The following is a 19,974-nucleotide window of genomic DNA, read 5'->3' on the forward strand; positions in this document are numbered from 1 at the left end:
TGACAGGGATATTGGTCCTCTTTGGCAAAATCAGAATGAAAGTATAGGATCTCCATGCCCTCTATCCCTGCCTCCTTACCTGTAACATGTGTCAGTCATGATGTTCATCATGAATCATCCCACACCTATCATGTGTGTATTTTAATACTCATGCTATGGATGGAACAATGTCCCCCATAGACATGTATGTCAGGATCCTAAGCCTAAGGGTGGTTAGATTTGGAGCCAGGGCCTCGGGGGTTAATAGGTTTGGGTGAAGTCATGAAGATGGGAACCTTCATTAAGAGTGACGAGGTAACAGAAAAGACCTTCCAGGCAAAGTCTCCTTCCTGACCTATGACCTATGAAAAAGTGTCCCTCTGTCGGCCAGAAAGAGTCCTCATGAGAACCCCTCCAGCATGACAAATGAAGCTCAGACCGCAATCCTCTAGAAAGATTGGAAAATCCACTTCTTGGGTCTGCTGCCTTTAAGGTTCATGCCCTACTCTCCTAAATTAGGTCAGTCTTTTTAGTTTACTGTCTCAGATGAGGGGTCAGCACATACAGGTTGATGTACACAGAGCAGACTCACTGTGTGTTTCCGAAGGAGTTCCTCTGGATCCCCCTTCTCTTCCAACCCCTCCTGAGCGACCCGTAGCACCTTCTCCAACTCTGCCCGGGACTCCTCAAATTTCTTCATCAAACGACTGTTGGCTTCCACATGCTTCTTCCATTCCCCAGTTTTCTTGATCATATTCTTAATGCAAAAAAAAATCATTCCTTGGTACCCAGGCATTCACTCTGGGAGCCCCAAGTGTACCAACATCCACAGACATGAGAATCCCTTACATAGAACGAGGTTGTGTCATGTGTAATGTAGACACGTCATCCAGTACATTCCAAAACAAATGCATCTCTGGATGACTTTTAATAATACATCAGAAACACTACATAAATACTTGTTTACATAATAATGAGAAACAACAAAGAGATGTACATGGCATTTTCAGTACAGAGGTGAGTTTTTCTTTAAATTTCAACTTACTGTTGAAACCACCTATAGATGGGCTACCTATAGGTTTGCAATCTACTAAAACTAAAAACCTTAACTGGAAGCTTCTTTCTCAGTATTGAGACTTCATTTGGCCAGGTGGTACTATGACATCACTATGAGCTATTATCATTATTTGTTTAGAAAGTACTTGGAGGAAAGTTATTTCATTATAAGGGTATTAATGCTAGGGGGAAAACATAATAAAACGTTCCGTGTTCAAGGACCAGAGAGTGAGGTGTTTTGTCCTGACTCTCTATTTTCCTGGATTTCCGTGTCTAAAGCAGGGACATGGCTTACCTGGAAGGCATGACGGACGTCTGCTATCTGTCTCTGTAACTTGGTGTGGTCCCAATGCTTTAACACAGGACTCAAGGTGACGAGCTTCTGAACACTTTGACTGCCCTTCTCAATGAGCGTCAAGGTTTTCTTACAGCTTTCTTGACAAGCTAACAGTTCCTACAATGAAAGGAAAGACATGGTGGTATTAAGTATTGCAGGAATGAAAGGGAAGGAGGGAAGTAGGAAAGGAGGGAGGAAGAGAGGGAGAGAGGCACCAGTGTAAGTAACAACACTGTACCGTGTTTAGACTTTAAATGAGCAATAAGTAAAATCAAAAGTACAGAGAAACAAGTTCTTTTCAAAAGAACTTGATTTAAGCAATCATTGAGATCAGTGCTTTTTATAACAGGCATTTAAATGTCACAGTGAGGATTTAGACTTCTTTATGCTTCATGCACATCTTATTAACACTAAGAAAATGACAGGACATAAAAGTGATCTAGTTACTATGTTCTCCCAACTGGCTGTTAGGCAGGTTTATGGCTTTTCAAGAGAACAATCAAACTAATTTATTTATCAGGTTTTGATTACATTAAGTAAATTTAACACAGCACGCACTTCCTTTGGTGAATCCAGTGCAACTGTTTCTACATCACTTGTGCATGATAGATTTGAAAGGATGCAACCCAAGCCAATACCTTCCTAATGAGACCTAATCAAAGCCAGTGGAAGACTGACAAGTCTGGGAAACTGCTTGCTTTTGCCACGCCCTTCAGATGGGATGAAATAGTGATGGGCAGGCCCCTTCCTTCTGCCTCTTGGCCTTGCATCCTACGGAGTGGACACAGTCTAGCCCACCTGGATGCCCGTCACTTGCATTTCTGTACTTTCAATGTTTTGGAAAGAACACATTCAAACTGTTCATCTGGATGCCATTTTGATCACCTAAAGGCAAATACTTAAAGCAGGCCTTTTGTTTTGACAAAAGAGAATTAGGGCATACCTTTTCCTTTTGAACAATTGGAAGTTCAAAGGGTAGAGACTGAAAGTATATTGTAAATATGTTAAGATTTATTGTCAATAATATATGACTTTAATGATGGAAAGATTATTTGACCATAATTTAGAGTAATTTGGCAAACTAGGGAATGTTATCATTTCTCAAAATAAATGAATTGTTATTCTATATGCCATATCATTCAAATAGAGTGTTTGAATGCTTGTCACTATACTATCCATAATAATAATTGAATATTTATTGTAATATGTGACCACTGTTTGCTTAAGATGAAGAAAGTAAGGTTAATAAACACTTAGCCATGTGCTATGGCAAGCCTAAACTCTGACTATCCTGTCACTCATTTCAGACACACTGCTCCATCTGCTAGCTGAGGCTACTCCTGCTAGCTGAGGCTGTCCCTTCTATGCATTTATTTCATTTAGTGTAGTGAGTGGTGAAAGTTTCCTACACTCACACCCTCATCTGAAGGGCCAATCCATTCACAATAAGCCAAATAAATAGGTTATTTAAATGCACCCCTCACTAGGAGGATCTGAGCACACAGACCTGCTCACTAAATATAAACAGAAAAATTCAGAGCAGGCAAATTTACATAGTTTTATGGCTATTCAAGCAGACTTATTCCCATAATCAAATACATATTCTCAATACCTGGTTGAAATGAAGCACAATTACATAATTAATTTATACATTTTGAAAGCATATGCACAAGGAATCAAGGCATGAGAAACGTGTGCAGTTTTAGAAGTTAACAAAGTTATCAGCTAATGAAGTAACTTCCGAGACACAAGTGCTGAGCGTCAGCATGAGAATTCTCTAAAGAAAGTCACCAAAAAGATGAAAAACTTGAACACTTACACATTTTTCCTTTTCTTCCTAAAGGGCAAATGGAAAAACTTTTACATTAAACCCTTAATGTTAAACTTCTCATGAATTTTATTCATGAAATACGATCCACAGATTTGCTGAAGAAAATACAGGGTTAGACTAAATAGCCCATGGTAGAGAAGAAAGAAGTCTTTCCCCTATGGGAACCCTTTTTGTTGCCGGACAATGCAGCCCGTTTGACTCTCCTAGCTAGATCACTTATTTTGGAGAGACACCAAGGAGAATTCCACCTCCCACACTTGGCATTCAGAATTTTCAGCCTAAGTGTATGCAGAACTGGCAATGAGAAATGGCACTGAGTGTCACCAGCTCATGTGACCAGTTCAAAGATGCAAAGAAAGATGCTCAACCAGCTTTATTTTCCTAATTGTCCTCAACACAGAACTTTCCTTCAAATGAGAATCTGAAGGAAGAAGTCTTTATATGTCATTTTCAGACACCTAGTGTTGATGACTTCACCCCTCTGCCTGGCCCCTATTTCCCTCATCTCCCAGAGAACTTCTTAACCCGGAATTGTAGAGGCTAGTTCTCACCTGATCCAAGTGTCCAACACTACTGTTCCCTGGAAACAGTTCAGGTCTCGAGTGCTTTCACTGAGCAGAGAGCAGGCTTTCTTCTTTAGGTAAGATATACACTTTGGTTTGAGCTACTAGTACCCTACTCTTCTGGAAAAAATGCTTCCATACCAACTGAATTCTGTGACAATCAAAAATGCTCCAACCTTATTAAATACACTTTAAAATAAGGCTATCTCTGAAAGGGACTTTTCTTACCTGGTGTTTTTGTTTAAAAAGAGAGCTAGATTGTGCTTCATGCTCAAGAACAGATATAATCTCATTGATTTTCCCAAGTGAGTCATAGAAGGATGTGATCTGTGTCTCCAGTTCTTCCAAAGGAACCGACAGCTGCTGGGCCTCAGACAACAGTGGGGAGTAACACTCTTTGACCTTTGAAAGTGGAAAAAAAACAAAAACAAAAAATCCATGAGAAGCCATTAGATCCTCAAAGTTCCATCATGGTGTTTAGTTTGCAAGAACTTTTCATGAGATGGTCACTTGGTGCTTCAACATCTCTGAAGAGGGTTCTTTTATTTTGTGCTATGCGATTAAGCTTTGCTAATGAAAAAACAAAAGCCCACAAAAATACTACACCACTGAGACAAACGAAGGACTGTGCAATTTTTCTCATGAAAATTCATCTAAGTTGTCCATCTGGATGGCACGTCACCATGAAAATTATTACCAAAGAAGAGGCAGATGGTATCAAGTTCCTCTTTAGACACCACGCTATTCACTCTCACTTTGGCACTGAAATCTGATCCGAGGCAGTCACGAATTATTGCCACATTGTCTAGAGGACATGAGGCTTTTAGTTTGATGTTTTTGAGCTTTTGCACGCGAACTCTGCACCTAGATGAACCTGCTAACCACTTCTTCTAGATGCTCAGCTTCCTTCCTCTCACCAACTCTAGGTTTTGTCTGTCTGTCAATGTCATATTCGTTCCAAGATCTTGATATACACCAAATTATTCATGAAGGTTTCCATGTCAGAGGATGCCAACCCAGCCTGAACTTCCCAGCCCTTGTCTGTCTTTATTTTTAATATCTCTACATCTACATTATCTTCATGGTGCCGTCCCAAGTTCTTAGTACCCCAGAGTTTCTGCCTGACTGTCTTTGCATCAAACTAGAATCTTATAATTGTTAAGGAAATCACCTCCCTCCTTGTTATCTTAAAGTTTCATCCAAAGCACTATTGGTACTTTCAGAAGACCAAGGAAAGAGAGTAGCTCTATATTAACAATGAAAGTAATAATGGGATAGCTATACCAGCACTGTTTCACAAACAATATTTGGAGGAAATACTGCCTTTTGTTACGCTGTTGCAGAGGTGAATACCTAGAAATGCATTCACATTGTAGAACATAGTGTTGACATATAAGTTTCTCAACTGAAAGTTCCCCTCTCTCCTCTTCAGAGAGACTCCACAGCCCTTCCCATGAACAACCCCAAGAGACTCTACTGCCAACTCATTTTTGTGTTTGTGTTTTATTGTGTTTTATTGATCAATTGTGTTTTATTGATCTTTCCTGGGCTGGAGAGCAAGGCCGTCAGCATCCTGCATCCCAAACAGCAGGAAGAAAACATGGTGTACACCAGACTGGATAGACACTCCTGTCATCCCAATGCCCAGAAAACAAAGGCAGAAGGACTGATGGAAGTATGCATCCAGCTTGTCTCCCTAGTAAACTCCAGGATAGTCAGGGACACATAGGGAGGTCCTGTCTCTAAAACAGTATAATATCAACAGCTATGAAATACAAACACACAAAAACACAGATTTTTCTACTGAAGCAGAGCCCAAGTTAAGAGAGATGTCAACTGGTATCACCATCCCATTTTATTTTTCAAATATATATCGAAGTTTCTAAATCAAGGATCTCAGGTATCATTAGTGGACCAGCGGAGGATGTGCCCATGGGTAACCAAGGATGTAGGAAGCATCTCCAGGCAGTATGGCTATCCCACAGCGTGCTGTAGTGTGAAGTGTTTTCTCACCTTGGAGAGTTGTTCTTTGAGCTTGGACATAGTTGTAAACATTTCATTAGCTTCTTCTTGGGGACTTTCTTTGGCAATGAGGTGTGCTGTTTTGGTGACCATCTTGTACTGAGCATCCATCACTGGCACCCTCTTCTCAATATCCTGTGTCAGTCATTGAAGCCATTCAATTAGTGTACAACACATCTCATTTCAATTGCAGAATCCCACATAGGGCGGGACAAAAATCAATATGCACGGTGTAAGATTCTGTCCTCAGCACCAGTTCCTATAGGAAAGGCTTCACTTTTCTTTCTAAGTGTCATGCGAGCAGCACTATACTAAACTCATATATTAAAATTTCTTTTCTAAAGTAATAAAATATTCCTAAGTCAACACCAAAATTAGTTGACATAACATTTATACTTTCTAAAATATGTTAATGTGAAATGGAAATATGCATGCCTGTAATGTATGTAAACGTATGTAAATAACACGGGGGAAATTCTGATTTTAAAAGTTAAACTGAAATTTACTTTTTAAAAAACCTACTGTCACTGGAGAAACTTCGATATTTAGTATGGTGGAAATTTTAATTTCTTATCCTCTCACGCAGTGGCGATTAAAGTCTTACCACCGTTGTTTCTTTTTTTCTGGTGTGTATTTGTACTTTTAAAAGTTTTATAAAAATTCAAAGGACAATACTTTGGTCTACTTTCCTCATCTAAGATATTGTTCAAGTTTCTTCTATCATCAGATAATCCCATTTTTTTTTACTTTTGAGATCTATCGGCTTTTAGGAAGATGTAAATGACAAATTCATGTAACAAACCCTTTACTGTTTAGGTCATTTCTTTGGAAGTCCTGTATAAAGTTGTCTTTGTTTTCTTCCTAATAATTCATAATTTGTATGTAGGAAAAGAATCCCATGTTGAAAAATTATATTAAAATTGCTTCATATGTTCAAAAGAAAGTTATCATCTTAAAATTCAAGTTTATTTTCTGTAAAAGTCAACAAATATGTAGACCCATCAAAATTATTCGTTAGATAGAAAAACAACTTTTTTGATTCCTTGAGCAACTGGCTAGCTTTTATTTTCACAGTATGCTTTCCTTTTCTTGATTCAGAAAGTTCTTACCTCCAAGTCTTGGATTAATAACTTGACATTAATTAGAGAGACTTCTAAGGGCTCTGAGAGTTTCCTGTGGGCTTCGGTTGCGAAACCAGAGAGGGTGGTAGTGTAGTCTGTGTATTCCTTCTTCATTCTGTCCATCTCGTCAGCTCTTGCATACTGTGAGGAGAAGGTGGAGAGACGCGTGTGAAAGTCGTGACGCTCCGATCCCAGACACTCACAGCCTTCACTGTGTCATACACAGTCTCATAAACGGCATAAAGATTCTAGCTCTTGATACTTATTTTAAATAAGTTTGAAGTGAATCCAGTTACTTTGATAGGAGAAAAGAAATGGAAGAAGCAAGCAGTGGAGAGCCAGGATTTGAAAAGTAAATCCCTCTGCCTATGCAGGCTCCATATGTCAATGTAATCCTTAACCAAATGCTGCATTCTGTTACTGTTCCTCCATCATACACAGCAAAGAATGAATGGCTAGCAATGATGCACAGTTTGAAACACTTCTATATTCTACCATAATAAGTCCAGTAAAATTGCCTGTCAGCAAACAGCTTGCCACCTCGATAGCACGCGCACTTGAAGTGAGCGGAGATTTGAAGCACATACCTGCCTAACTTCCATGAACAGCTCCCTCCACCGCCCGTTCAGCAGCAGCAACTGCTGCTTCAGGTCACGGGAAACCATCTCATCGCAAGTCTCGATCAGGAAATTGCCAGCGTCGTTCATGGCTGTGTGCTGCTGAATCCAGTGAGGCAAATTTCGAAAAAAATCCTAAGCAAGAAAGGACATGCGCTTGTAAGTCAAACACCAACAATGGATACGAAAATAAAGGGTGTGTAAGCTTTAAGATAGGTTTCAGCTGTCTTCCAAAACTTGGATTTTTAAATAAAATTTCAAAATATGAGCTAGAAATGCCAGATGTCTTTGTTTTTTATCTTTTACTTTTTTGACATGTACACGTGCACACACATGTGCGCGCCCTTTCATGGTTCTATGGCTGTCTTTGTGTGTATGTACACGTGCCTAGGAAGGCTAGAGAACATCTTCCTTCTGGCATCAGTGGTCCCATCATCCACCTGGTTTTCTATTTCTTTTTTCTTTTTTTTTCTGTTTTCTTTTGAGCTGGGGTCTCTCCCTGGCCTGGGACTTGCCAAGTTGTGTTAGTCTGGCCCGGTAGTGAGTCGCAGAAATCCATCTGTCTTTGCCTCCTCACAGCAGGAATTACAATTATGAGCCATGACACCTGCCTATTTCTACATGGATTCGGGGGACTCAAATCAAGTCCTTAGCAAATACTTTACTCACTGAGCTGTCTCCCAAGTCCATCTTTTTGCTTTTTACAGTTGAGCTGCTCTGCTGCCCAAGCTAGTCCCCAACTTGTAGGCTCAAGCCGTCCCCCACACTGAGTGAGGCAAGGAGCTGGGACTACAGGCACAAGTCAGTGCACCTCACTCTGTCAGCTAAGAACATCTATGGGGCATTTTGCTAAAGATGAAAGAAAACAAGAGACCATTTACATATTCTCATTTTCTAGATGAAGAGGCAATCGATCCCTCAAATATCAGAGACTTTTTCTTGCTGTTTGTACCAAGGAAACAGTGCAAGCAGTCTAAAATCGGAATATACGTATATATGCATATGTATTACATCCAGATAGCAAAGAAAACATTTGTAGGTCAGACATTTCAGTCACGGACATTGAACACAGTAGCCTCCTTTCTAATTTATGTAAGGGAATGCACTTGGCAGTGAAACAGCTTCCGGCTCATCTCAGATTAGGCGCATGCGTTCACACATGCACACACTCCTCACAGTGCAAATGTAACTCTGATTTCATCCCATAAGCCATGTGTGGGAGGCTTTCCTACACAAAGAGCTGGGAACACTCCTGTTCCTGGTACATTTCTTTGGATCCAACCATCACCCATGACACATATTGGAGCATTGTTCATCTGATTAGCAAAGGCCCAAATATGCATGGTCTACGCTTATTGCCCTCTTTAGAAATACAAGGATATTTAGTCCATATCAATGAAGAAACAAGAGAATAATATTAGAATGCTGCATTGGTTGGTACAAACATGCAACAAATGAATAAATCTTCGATAACTGGTTAATAATAAAAGAGGTAATTCATTTCAAGGCATGTATTGCCCTTCTTTACGGGAGCTTGACAGTATAATGCCTTTTATACAAATATTGACTTTCCATGTGAAAACATCAGGTTTAGATAAAAATCGTATGCATTGCATATATAAACAAATTTGTCTGTATATTTACTCATACATACATGTGACTGTCCATTTTATTAGCTATTTCCAGGTAAAGGATATTGGAATAAGACAGTTACTGCCATGCACACACTCATACATGCTTAAATATAGTAAAAAATAAAACAGAAAAAGACCTCGCTCCTATGCACAATAAAATTCTTGATGGAGTGATTATAAAACCCAAAAGTGAATATCTAAAGAGATCAAGGTAGTGGTGGCCCAGTTGTTCCACGAGTGTGTACTGTCACTCAGATTCAATCCCGTGTGTGTGTGTGTTTGTGTGTGTGTGTGTGTGTGTGTGTGTAGGCCTTGTGTAGGAAATCACAGCCTGAATAGGAACTGTACCAAGGCTGAGCCCTAGACAGGTCCATCTATACACAACTCAGTGTGTATATAGCACCCTCTATTGCTCACTAGATTTGGCTACCCCATTATCAATAGTTGATTAGTATCATTTACTGTCCTTCTGAATGAAAAAGTTGAATGGGTCCATCTCACAGGGGACTGTTTAAACAGAACTTTACCAGCAGTCTTTACAGGTCTGATTTCATTGAACTCTCCTAGGGGTAAATCTCGTTAGAGAGAGCTCTTGAGTCACACTTGCAGATATCTGACAGCCCCTAGTGCACTCTGCAGTGAGCAATCTCTCCTTCACGATTCCGCAACATGCCTTTTTCTTGCGTATGAACAGCCTTACCTTCTTGGCATTTTCGGATTGACTTAGCATTTTCTCGGCATCCTCCAGCCAGGCTTGAAGACTAGCCACAGTGTCGCCATAGCGATCCCAGTTGGAAAGCACCTCCTCCAGCATGCTCCTCACGCTCCTCACCTCCACCGAGAGATTCCTCCACTGGGCAGTGGTTTCGTTCATGAATTTCATCACATTCTCAGCTTCTTCCACTGAATCAGAAACAGCCGGTGACGATCTCCTTTCTGTACTTAAAATCCCCCTAGATGTTTTTCCCGTGTTCTTATGCACTGGAGGCATGAGCATCTTCCAGACATATAAGATTCCATTTTCAACAATTACGGCAGATATTTACCAATTGTAAGCAAACATATCTTCCAAAGTTTATCTTCACAGTAATTTAAGCTCTCACATCTATATTCAAGTTATTCCACTTTTTTTTTTTTTGCCTTTAATCCCCTCGGAATTGAAACTAGGCTGAAAAATTGCAGCGTAGAAAAGTGAGTGCCTATTTTGTTCTATCTTAGATGACTGCACACAGGAAGAATGCCGTTGTGCAAGGCAGACACCCCACAAAACCACTCTGTCCTCTCCTAGATAAAGACACAGGCATGAAGATATTAAAAAAAGCCACAGTAAAAACCAATGTATCTGACTCCATAGAAGCCTGTTGGTTTTCAATTCTATTTAAGTTAGCATCACAACAAATCACTTTTCCTGTTAGTGGGTATTAACTATATAGGGTGCTAGGCTTCATTGTGACATTTTCACGCTGGCATATAAGGAACTTGGACCATATTCACCCCCAGCTATCCTCACCCGCTTCTCCCTCCGACCACACCCCCTCAGCAAACCTCGCAGTGGGCCTCACCTGAGCCATCTGCTTTGATGTACATTTCAGCTGTCTGCTTCAGGATCTGGTATGTCACTTCATATTGTTCAAAGAACTTGCTGTTCTCTATAAAAGACTAAGAAAAGGGACACGCTTGGTGAGCAGAAAGCAAATAATAGGCCTCTGTACAAACACAAAGGTTAATTCGTAGGTTTATGGGCATCTTATCCAATTCTGCCAACCTTATTCTACCAGAAGTACAAAATCTCACTGTCATGAATTACTCAGGTAGTTCAAAGTCCACAGACTGTGCCTATGTTTTCAATACCAACTCAACAGCAGACTGAGAAAATATTCTATTTCTTGACAACGCAGAGGTTTGTTTTTCCTAAAGAACAGAATTTGCTCTAGAGGATCTGGGCCTAACATTTAGAAATAGCTAAATCTGGGGGAACATTTTAATGCCCCACTGTGTTAGCACTGCGGAAGTCTGTTGCTCTATGAACATCAGCCCTGGTGGATGACTGACTGCTTTGAGGAGTTTCCAGCTAAAAATAAACCGCAGTGGAAATGCTTTCCTGAAATAAAAAGGAGAAGTTTAAAAATAATTGCATATGCTGTCCTTATTATTGATGCTTTCATATTCCAATTACCTAGTATAAAAATTACAGACTAAGAAAAACCTACATGTATGTCTGCACATAATCTGCATATAAAATAAACCTATAAAATTCAGAACATACACACATAAATCTTAGGTAAATTTTGTTTTTATTAATGCTCAACCTCCCCTCATGTTTAAAAGATTATTCTGACTACTCCAAGTAGAAAATTAATGCAATTGTAACTGGCCATGTGTCTCCAAACCCTCTTTAAAGTCTCCTATGAGTGGAAAGGATTTTAAGAGTTTAATTGAAAAAGGAAAAAGAAGAGGAAAAGGTTTAATCAATTAAAATAGTTGAGAGGGATCATCACTGTGATATGATGCAAAGTTATGCTTCACAAACTGGACTCATGAAGGTCTGCTAGGAGTCCTGTAAAATATGCTAATTCATGCTCCACGTAGAGGCAAAAAAGAGTTCATGAAGCAATTTCATAGACATTCCTCGATTTTTACCACTGTTTATCTTGTTTCAATATAAACATTTAAAGGATTATGTATTTACTACAATGAAGACTATTTTATATTTATAGAACACTTATCAATTTTTCTCTAGAAATAAAGTGAATGTGGAAATCTATAAATTCTATGACAGAGGAGACTTCCAGGCCTGATATTTTATTGAATGACTTTAACAGGGTTTATTATGTTCATCTGAGAATAGAGTATGACCATGGCATGACAATGAGATATATTGTAGTGACCAGGTAGACTTAAGATATTTGCCTGATTAGTTTGCAAATTAACTACAGCTGAATAAAAAAACGACTTATTTCTATGTGTCTTTTTTGGCCTAAAAATAGAAGCAGAGGTAAGAATATAATCAAATGATTCCTTATCTTTGAGCTCTCCTTTTAGAACAGTCACACAACTAATTTTTTGAAGTAAATCCCATTTGTTATTTCAGACTTTTATTGGCCCTTGTAATTTGGATTCTTTTTTTGTTAACTACAGACATGTCATTGAGCAATGACGTTTGCCTGGGAAAGTCATTTTCGGAGGAGGCCCTGCTAGGGTTCCCTGTCACTGTGCTAGACTACCTCTTAGGAAAACACACATTTTAGGTAAAAATGACAAGGTTAATAGGCTTTAACAAAAATCTGGTGAAAACTGGGTTTCTGAATCAAACACACTCTTAGCATGGATGATAAGACAAGAAAAGTTGAAGTAACACTGATGACTTTGAAACCAAACATTGGTAGTAAGAACATTTCTGCCTTCAAAATATAAACATACTAAATTAAAAACTCATTAATTTCCCTGAGAGAGCTATATAAGATAATTATAAATCCTATAAAGTTTAATCAAGGTTGTTTATTGACATTAAAAATTGTTGTCAGTTGTAAGATAAAAATAGTCATGCTATTTATGTTGAATTTTGCAATTTCCACAATCTTTTTTTTCATATGAAGAATAGAAATGGTATATTACATTTACATAGCAAAAATGGACATTACATGTTAATTAGCAAGATCACTGTAAACAATTCTGAAATCAAGGTCCAAATCAATGGATCTGTAATCCCTGATCAATAGCAAATCTTCTAACTTTTAAATATTAAAAAACTATTATTAGATTTATGTATTTGTCTGTGTGTTCTCTCTGTCATCATATTGTGCCATGGTGTATTTGTGAAAGCCAGAGGACAATTTGAGGGAGTTGCTTCTCTCCCCCAACCCAACCATGTGGATCCCTGACTTACTTACTCAGGCTAGAAGTCTCTGTGGCAGGAGTTTATGTGCTGAGCCATCTCAATGACCCACATGGTCTAGTTTTTTTCATAATTAGCATGAGTATACTTTTCAAGAATTTAAAGTACTCATTGGCTTATACCCCAGCTAGGAAGCATAGTCCATAATTCTCCAACCCTAAAACATGTGTTTCCTTTTTCTTTTGCATGTGATTCATGTCTCATGGGAAACTGACACCAAGAACAATGACTCTTCACAGCTTCAGTATCATTTAGCTTCTTAGAAAACACAATAACACACCACGTTTATTTTTTTAAGTGAGGAAGGAAAGAATTAGATGCCAACAATTGTCCCTACAGTTCAATTGAAAATCTTCAAACTTTCTGAAATGAGCTGTTCTGAAATGAATGATTTTCCTTAGAACTCTAAAAGGATGAGGGACTCTTTGTGGGGCGTGGCATAGAAGGAAGGAGTGTCTAAAGTCTACCCCGTAGAAGAATTGCTCTATTTTGAGTGGTGAGCCTCGCCTTTTATAGATGAACCATCTCTCCAGTCCAGAATCTCTGACTTTACCACCACCGCCACCATCATGATAAAATGTGAAATACTAAGGAAAGACAACATCATGGAAACATCAGTCATTCCAGGGTCTTGGCCATGAGTGACTAGAGCCCACGTCGCTGTGACAACATCTCAGTCCCCCTCAGCTGTCTACCATGTTGCCACGTCCACAAACAAGCGGCAGTGGCAGTCAAACCACTAGAGTGCGCAAGAGCAAAGCATCGCTCAATTTGAAACATATTACAAGGAACTAATGTTTCTGAAGCAAAATTCTTTAATTCACTACAATTCAATAAACATCAATAACTTTGGTCTTGACGTTAGCTTTTTCACAGGTTATGTATTTAGAGAGTAATATTGGTACCTGCCTGCCAAGAGAGGCTTCTGATTTGGAAATATCTAGACTCAAATTCTGACTCCCGTTTCTTCCCATGTGTGTGCCCTGGAGCACAGGATTGGGACACAGAAACTCCTGAGACAGCTGCACACTGCTGCATCAAAGATTTACTGTATGTGAAAACACTTGGCTGGCAGGGTCTTCCTTGAGGGAGAAAGTGAAGCACCCAAAGACATACAGTTATTGGAATTATTCAACCAAACGGATCTGAAAGCCACTTATGGATGCTTTAACTAGGGCCTCTTCACTAGGATACTAGAGTACACCCACAGTGGAACCTGCTGGGAACGTAGGGTGATTGTCCACCTCACACAGAGGAGAAATTTGCAGAGCAGTTTGAAATTAGCCTCTCAGTGAACTCTACGGAGTGGGCAGGAAGTACTGACTTTTTGTCGTTAACATCAACTCTCTATTTATATATCTCCTGAGAAGTTTGAAGAGAATTATTAATATCATTGTTTTGGAACATCGACCTGGTGAGGCAGCCCTATTAGGTACTCAAACCTGATTGGCTGTTCTTAAATAGCTAGAACAAAAGATGGAGCCCATGTAATTAACTCCTGGGCTCAGAGTGCATTTATTTGCTATGACTAAAACTGAAGATTTGAATTTATCCATCCATTTAATATTTATGAGACTAAAGCAATTACTAGAATTTTAAAAATGGATTTCTTTTCCTTACCAAAATAGCTACAAATGAATAAAGGAAAACATCCTAACACAGTTAGGTTTTTGAAACAAATGTTTCCTAGACCATTTTAGTGAATCCAGAGAGAAGGACTAACCACCTGGCTAAAAATCATAGACACATATTTTTGGTTTGTTTTAAATTCACATGTAGCTCACAGACCAGTTAGAGAACAAAATGAAAATATGATAAAGCTGATGATGTCTCCAAGATTCTTGCAAAGGAAATGATTTTAGTATGAATTAAAGCGCATACTCTGGAGCTCACTGTGAGTGTTCAGGCTGTAGCAAGCTAGCACGTTAGAAGTTTAGTGATTCATAATTTGGAATCTATATTTGAACAAATGTCAGAGGCCAGGATAGAGATGCAGGGCTACCATGAATACTTTCAATCAAAGGTTGCAAAGAATTTGTCTAGGGGCATGATTAGTTGACTAGGGGAAATAAGTGGACTTTATTAAACATAGTTTATTAACTGTATGTAAAAGGAACAGCCCCATTTTTTCAATAAAATTGGCCTGTCATTCTAGATAGAGTTGGGATTATCTAGACCAGAACATGAGTACTCTCTAAAAGTTAAATTTATACAGAGATTTGTAGACAAAATTGTCCACGCCTGGGTACACACAGGCATAAGTCCTGGGAAGAGACTCATGCAACAAATCTAACATGTGGACAGTCCCCGTGTGAACAAGTGAAGACAGTTCCCCATTTTCTCACATTGGGAGGACAGACGGCTGGAAGATAGTACAGTGATGCAGTCTTCAAGGACTAATGGGGTTTTAAGTAAAGGCATGTGAGTGTACACACACACACACACACACACACACACACACATCTTTTTGTCAGTAATAAAGCTCCATCCCCAGGTTTGGGGGACTGTTAATATTGGGAACCCTCCCGAAGTCAGAGTTTGCAACAACAAATTCCAAAGCATCCAAGCCGATCTTTCCAGGTGCTTGTGAAAAGCTCCACACCCCCCCTCCTACCCACTGGACAAAGTGGGGTTCTCACACTTTAAATTCAAGGTGGAACTCTGTCAGGGCGCTAGAGACTCACGATATAGCTTTGCAGCAGGAGCTCCACGGACTCTCGTCTTCCGTACTTGATGATCCAAGACTTCAGTTTGGACTCAGCGAGGACCAGCAGGGACAGCAGACGGTACTTCAGTTCCAGAAACTCCATTTTCATTAAGTGCAGCTCGGATGTGGAGGACACAAAATGAAACCTAGGAGAAGACAGGGAGAATTCACAGGATGTAACTAATAGTAACTGAGGGAGGCTAGCCGAACCTGTTACACCGCCGCCTTCTAAACTCTCCCTGCTCACGGTCAGGGCATTCAATTTCTTTCTTAGCTCGGGCTTCAAGGGAAAACAGGATTGATTGAAGTCCTTGGTTTAGCTCTCTCCCCTGCTAACACATCTCTCATCTGTTTCTTTTATAAGCTGTTTTTGCAATGTTACATAATGTTCCTTACAGTATTGAATAAAAACACAGCCTATGATGAAGAAAGCGTTTCTCTGATCTGCAAGCTGTGGGAACATTCCAGCTCAGTCTCTGCAGTTAATAATATATTTGCATGTTGGCACTCATAGCGTCTGTGTGGGAACCCACTTTGCATTTACCAAATGTAAGCATCCCTGTTAAAATTATAACAATTCATTTTGGAAGAGAAAAATGTGAGAAAAAGAAGTCGAAAGCATCCATCTAGCATTTTATTTTTTAAAGAGCCCTCATACAAAATTGGACGTTCTCTTACCTCTCGGCCATGTCCTCTAGCTGATCAGGAGGCATCGGGATCCCATTGACAGATCTGGTCTGGTAGATTTCATGGAACGCTCTTTTGTGGGCATCTGTGTTTTGAAGCAGATCCTAATATACAATTTAAAAAAAAATTTTTTTAAATGAGGAAACATGTTCCCAAGAGACTGAGAAGCATAATTTTCCGGCTCTACTGATGAGCCAATGTATTCAACACTTTGTCCCTGCCACCACCTTCTCACGCAGCCGGCGCCTGTCCCAGGCTTTTACCTAGAACTGCAGTCCGTGACTGTGGAGACGCCGCTCTGTTGGAGCTGTGTCTAATCATCCCCGTATCTTCAAACACACATGACACTTGCCCAGCAATGCATTCAGACCTCTTAAAGGTGTAAGACCCAAGGCTGTGTGAGCGCCACTAGAAACAAACATCTCAGTGTTTTGCCTGGGGTTTGGAGATGCGGGGAGGGGGGTAATTGTTTGATTTTTTTTCCCTCCTAAAAACTAAACACAGCAAACTTAACCCCTTCATGCTAACAGGGCTTAGCTTCCCTACTGTTCTTTTCAGTTGGAATTTGTGAAGGTTGCCTTAAATACCATTTGCCGATTACAATAGACTTTGAAAATAAGGTTTGGTAAGAAAATTTTTCAAAAGTATGGGAAACAACCTCCAGGTGGCCACCAGGCGACTAGCGGAGAAGAGATCAAATGCAATGCTTGTCAGCGTTGTTCCTCAACTTTATACAGCGGCTGCCATTTCTTTAGGTTAATAGGAATCTTGATTTGTCTATAGTGCATTTTACCAGCTGCACACTTAATTATAAAAAGAATGCATCTTTGCTGCCAATCCAAGTGCTCTCTCTCTCTCTCTCTCTCTCTCTCTCTCTCTCTCTCTCACACACACACACACACACACACACACACAAAGGGAAGAGTGGGGTGAAGTGTGTATCTCCCTAGAGAAGAATAGATACTAGCGTGTAAGCAGAGGGGAAAAAAAGGTAATCTACCCCATGGATCAATTCAAATTAATATTATTCTTCTCAACTATTGTTTACTGGTACAGTGGAGAAAGAAGCAGGAAGACAAAAGACACATACTTAAGTGAGTGGATAAATAAAAGCATTTAGAATATGAATTAAAATGTAATAATCTGGGCCAGCAAGATGGCTCAGCAGGCGAGCAGGTCTTGCCACAAAATTTTACAGCTTTGATTTGTTCCCCGAAGCCCACAGGGTGGAAGCAAAGGACTGACTAACACAAGTTGTCCTCTGACCTCCACATGTGCACAAGCATGTGTGTGCACATAAACAAACAAACAAACAAACAAAGCAACAGACGTCTCATAGATGCTTGGCTGTATGAGACAAGTTAATGTCAAAAACCACAGTCTAAACTCTTTCCTATTTCTCTATGGTTACAGTTTGAAGTCTTTAGGTGTGTGTGTGCTCACACACACACACACACACACACACACACACACACACACACACATTCACAAGTCATTCACAGCAGATGGCGGGATCTTTGACCCCCAGAGGAAAGAGGAGACAGGGCTGTTTTCAGAACAGCTGTCGCTGGTGAACACTGTCGGCATTCTCCCAGCTTTTCAGCATGCCGACACACCTCCAATAGCATACGGTCTTGGCTGAAACTGCCCTCGAGTGACTTCAGAGCAATTTGTATCTTCACAGCTACCTCTCATTTATTAGACCTGACAGTTTTAATACCCAGTGCAATAATAAAAGTCTTGACAAAATAAAGCAAATACAAACATTTCACAGTCTTGAAAAGGAATTTCTACAGCTACTATATACTACTTGTTCCTAAGGAGTGTCCTATCACTGCAAAACATCTGGATAGTAAGAAAAGCATAATACGTTAAATTCACTGGGTTTATAGGCAATGCAACTGTTTAGGTCTCTCATTCTTAGCAAAGTATGTCCCACAATGGATCACAGACTAAAAGTAAAAACAAAATAAAAATTCAGACGGTCTAGGGCAGGCATCAACACAGCATGTAGGATGCTGGGCTTTGGAACATGAACGAGATGAGACACTAGAAATGGATTTTCTTGATGGGGTTGAAATCTCTTACATAAGGGCTAAGGCCAGATTCTGTTCAACTTGACGTGGGTCACATAGTAGTGATGGTTTATTACAGTGGTTTTCAGAGGGAACATGGTACTCAAAAAGGAGACACAGAAAAGTCTTAAGAGTATATTTGAATAAACAGAACTAGGGCATTTGGACAATAGCTGATAAGGCTGGTAGGGTGAAGAAAAAGACTTAAAATCAGAGGGGAAAAAACTCTGTCTATGCACACGTGTGTGTGTGTGTGTGTGTGTGTGTGTGTGTGTGTGTGTGTGTGTGTTAGGGGGAACCCAATGGAGAGAGATGTAGAGAACAATGGAGCAGGGAGATGTAACTGTCTATCCTTCAAAGGAAGGGGAGGATGGTATCTAAGGCTCATGGAGTGACTGGCCTTGGTTGGGAGCACAGATGGTCCATCCACAGCAACAGAAGTGAGGCTGGAGTATTTGGGCACAGATGCAAGTAGGTGGGTTGATGTATTTGTGGGAGCTTGCGGAAATTCTTTTCTGATTGCTTCTATTTTTCTTGGGGAAATAGGAAGCAGTGCCATCAGCTGAGAGTGAGGATGGGGAGGAGGTGTGGAAGGCTGAGGAGACATGGTATGAAATAGATGTCCCAGAAATGGAAAGGGCTTGGAGTTAGAAGAGGCCTTATGACTGCTGCACAGCCTTGGGAGCCCAGTTGGGTTAGTCACTGTGTCAGAACATGGGGGTTCTCCAGCCTCATCAGCTGCCTGTGTGGGGGCATGGTCTATGCAGAAACTGTTTTTAATCAGAGTTATATTTTTACCAGACTAGTAAGAAAAGGTGAGACATGAACAATGGAAATGAGGATGAAGCCAGTGAGTGACTTTTATGAACAAACACAAATGGTAAAGGATGGAATAAAATTGAAGGCAATAGAGTTAAAGGGTCATAGCATTAAGAATTAAGGGATCCAGATGGATGAAAACTTTCTTGATTGGAGGCTGGATTGCTTGGCAAAGCCGTTGTGGAGGGTTCCAGCTACTGATGATGATGCTGATGCTGATAGCAAGGATGATGGAGAGCGTGGTGGTGGTCAGACATGGCAAAGAATCACCAGAGAAGAGGTGAAGGTATTGAGAGGCCAAGTAGTGTGAGGATCATCTATGGAATGTTGAACATTCTAATTATCATGCCAGGAATCACCATCAGAAATTGAAACTCTCAAGAAAGAGAGAAAACGACTTGAGTGGGGTTGGTAGTACAAGGATGCTCAGGAGATGGTGGAGACAGAACACGATTCTCATGGTTCCTTAAGACCTGAAATGCTTGCCTTGCCAACAAAGCATGACTCCTGCTAAACTCAACATGTCAATAACTTTGTGGGCACATTTAAAGCTTGGAACTTCAAGCAATTATGTGGCTTTGAGTAATGAATTTATTTTTCTCCCTGCCCATAGTAAATTTATCTACAGAAG

At 40.0% G+C, this 19,974-nt stretch overlaps 1 protein-coding gene across 1 annotated transcript in view; it reads right to left on the reverse strand.

The window, feature by feature from the left end:
* Syne1 (spectrin repeat containing nuclear envelope protein 1) overlaps positions 1-19,974 on the reverse strand; it is a 477,339-nt gene that overhangs the window by 312,866 nt on the left and 144,499 nt on the right. The window contains exons 15-24 of the mRNA XM_087912026.1: positions 16,441-16,553; positions 15,740-15,908; positions 10,723-10,819; positions 9,861-10,063; positions 7,497-7,661; positions 6,898-7,050; positions 5,780-5,923; positions 3,995-4,168; positions 1,331-1,489; positions 572-736 (exon numbers count right to left, since the gene is read on the reverse strand). Of these exons, the coding sequence (XP_087768152.1) occupies positions 572-736; positions 1,331-1,489; positions 3,995-4,168; positions 5,780-5,923; positions 6,898-7,050; positions 7,497-7,661; positions 9,861-10,063; positions 10,723-10,819; positions 15,740-15,908; positions 16,441-16,553 (1,542 nt within the window). The remainder of the gene's footprint in view (positions 1-571; positions 737-1,330; positions 1,490-3,994; positions 4,169-5,779; positions 5,924-6,897; positions 7,051-7,496; positions 7,662-9,860; positions 10,064-10,722; positions 10,820-15,739; positions 15,909-16,440; positions 16,554-19,974) is intronic.

The sequence above is a fragment of the Myodes glareolus genome, chromosome 1 (assembly GCF_982192425.1).
Source record: "Myodes glareolus chromosome 1, mMyoGla1.1, whole genome shotgun sequence".
Taxonomy (NCBI): Eukaryota; Metazoa; Chordata; class Mammalia; order Rodentia; family Cricetidae; genus Myodes; species Myodes glareolus.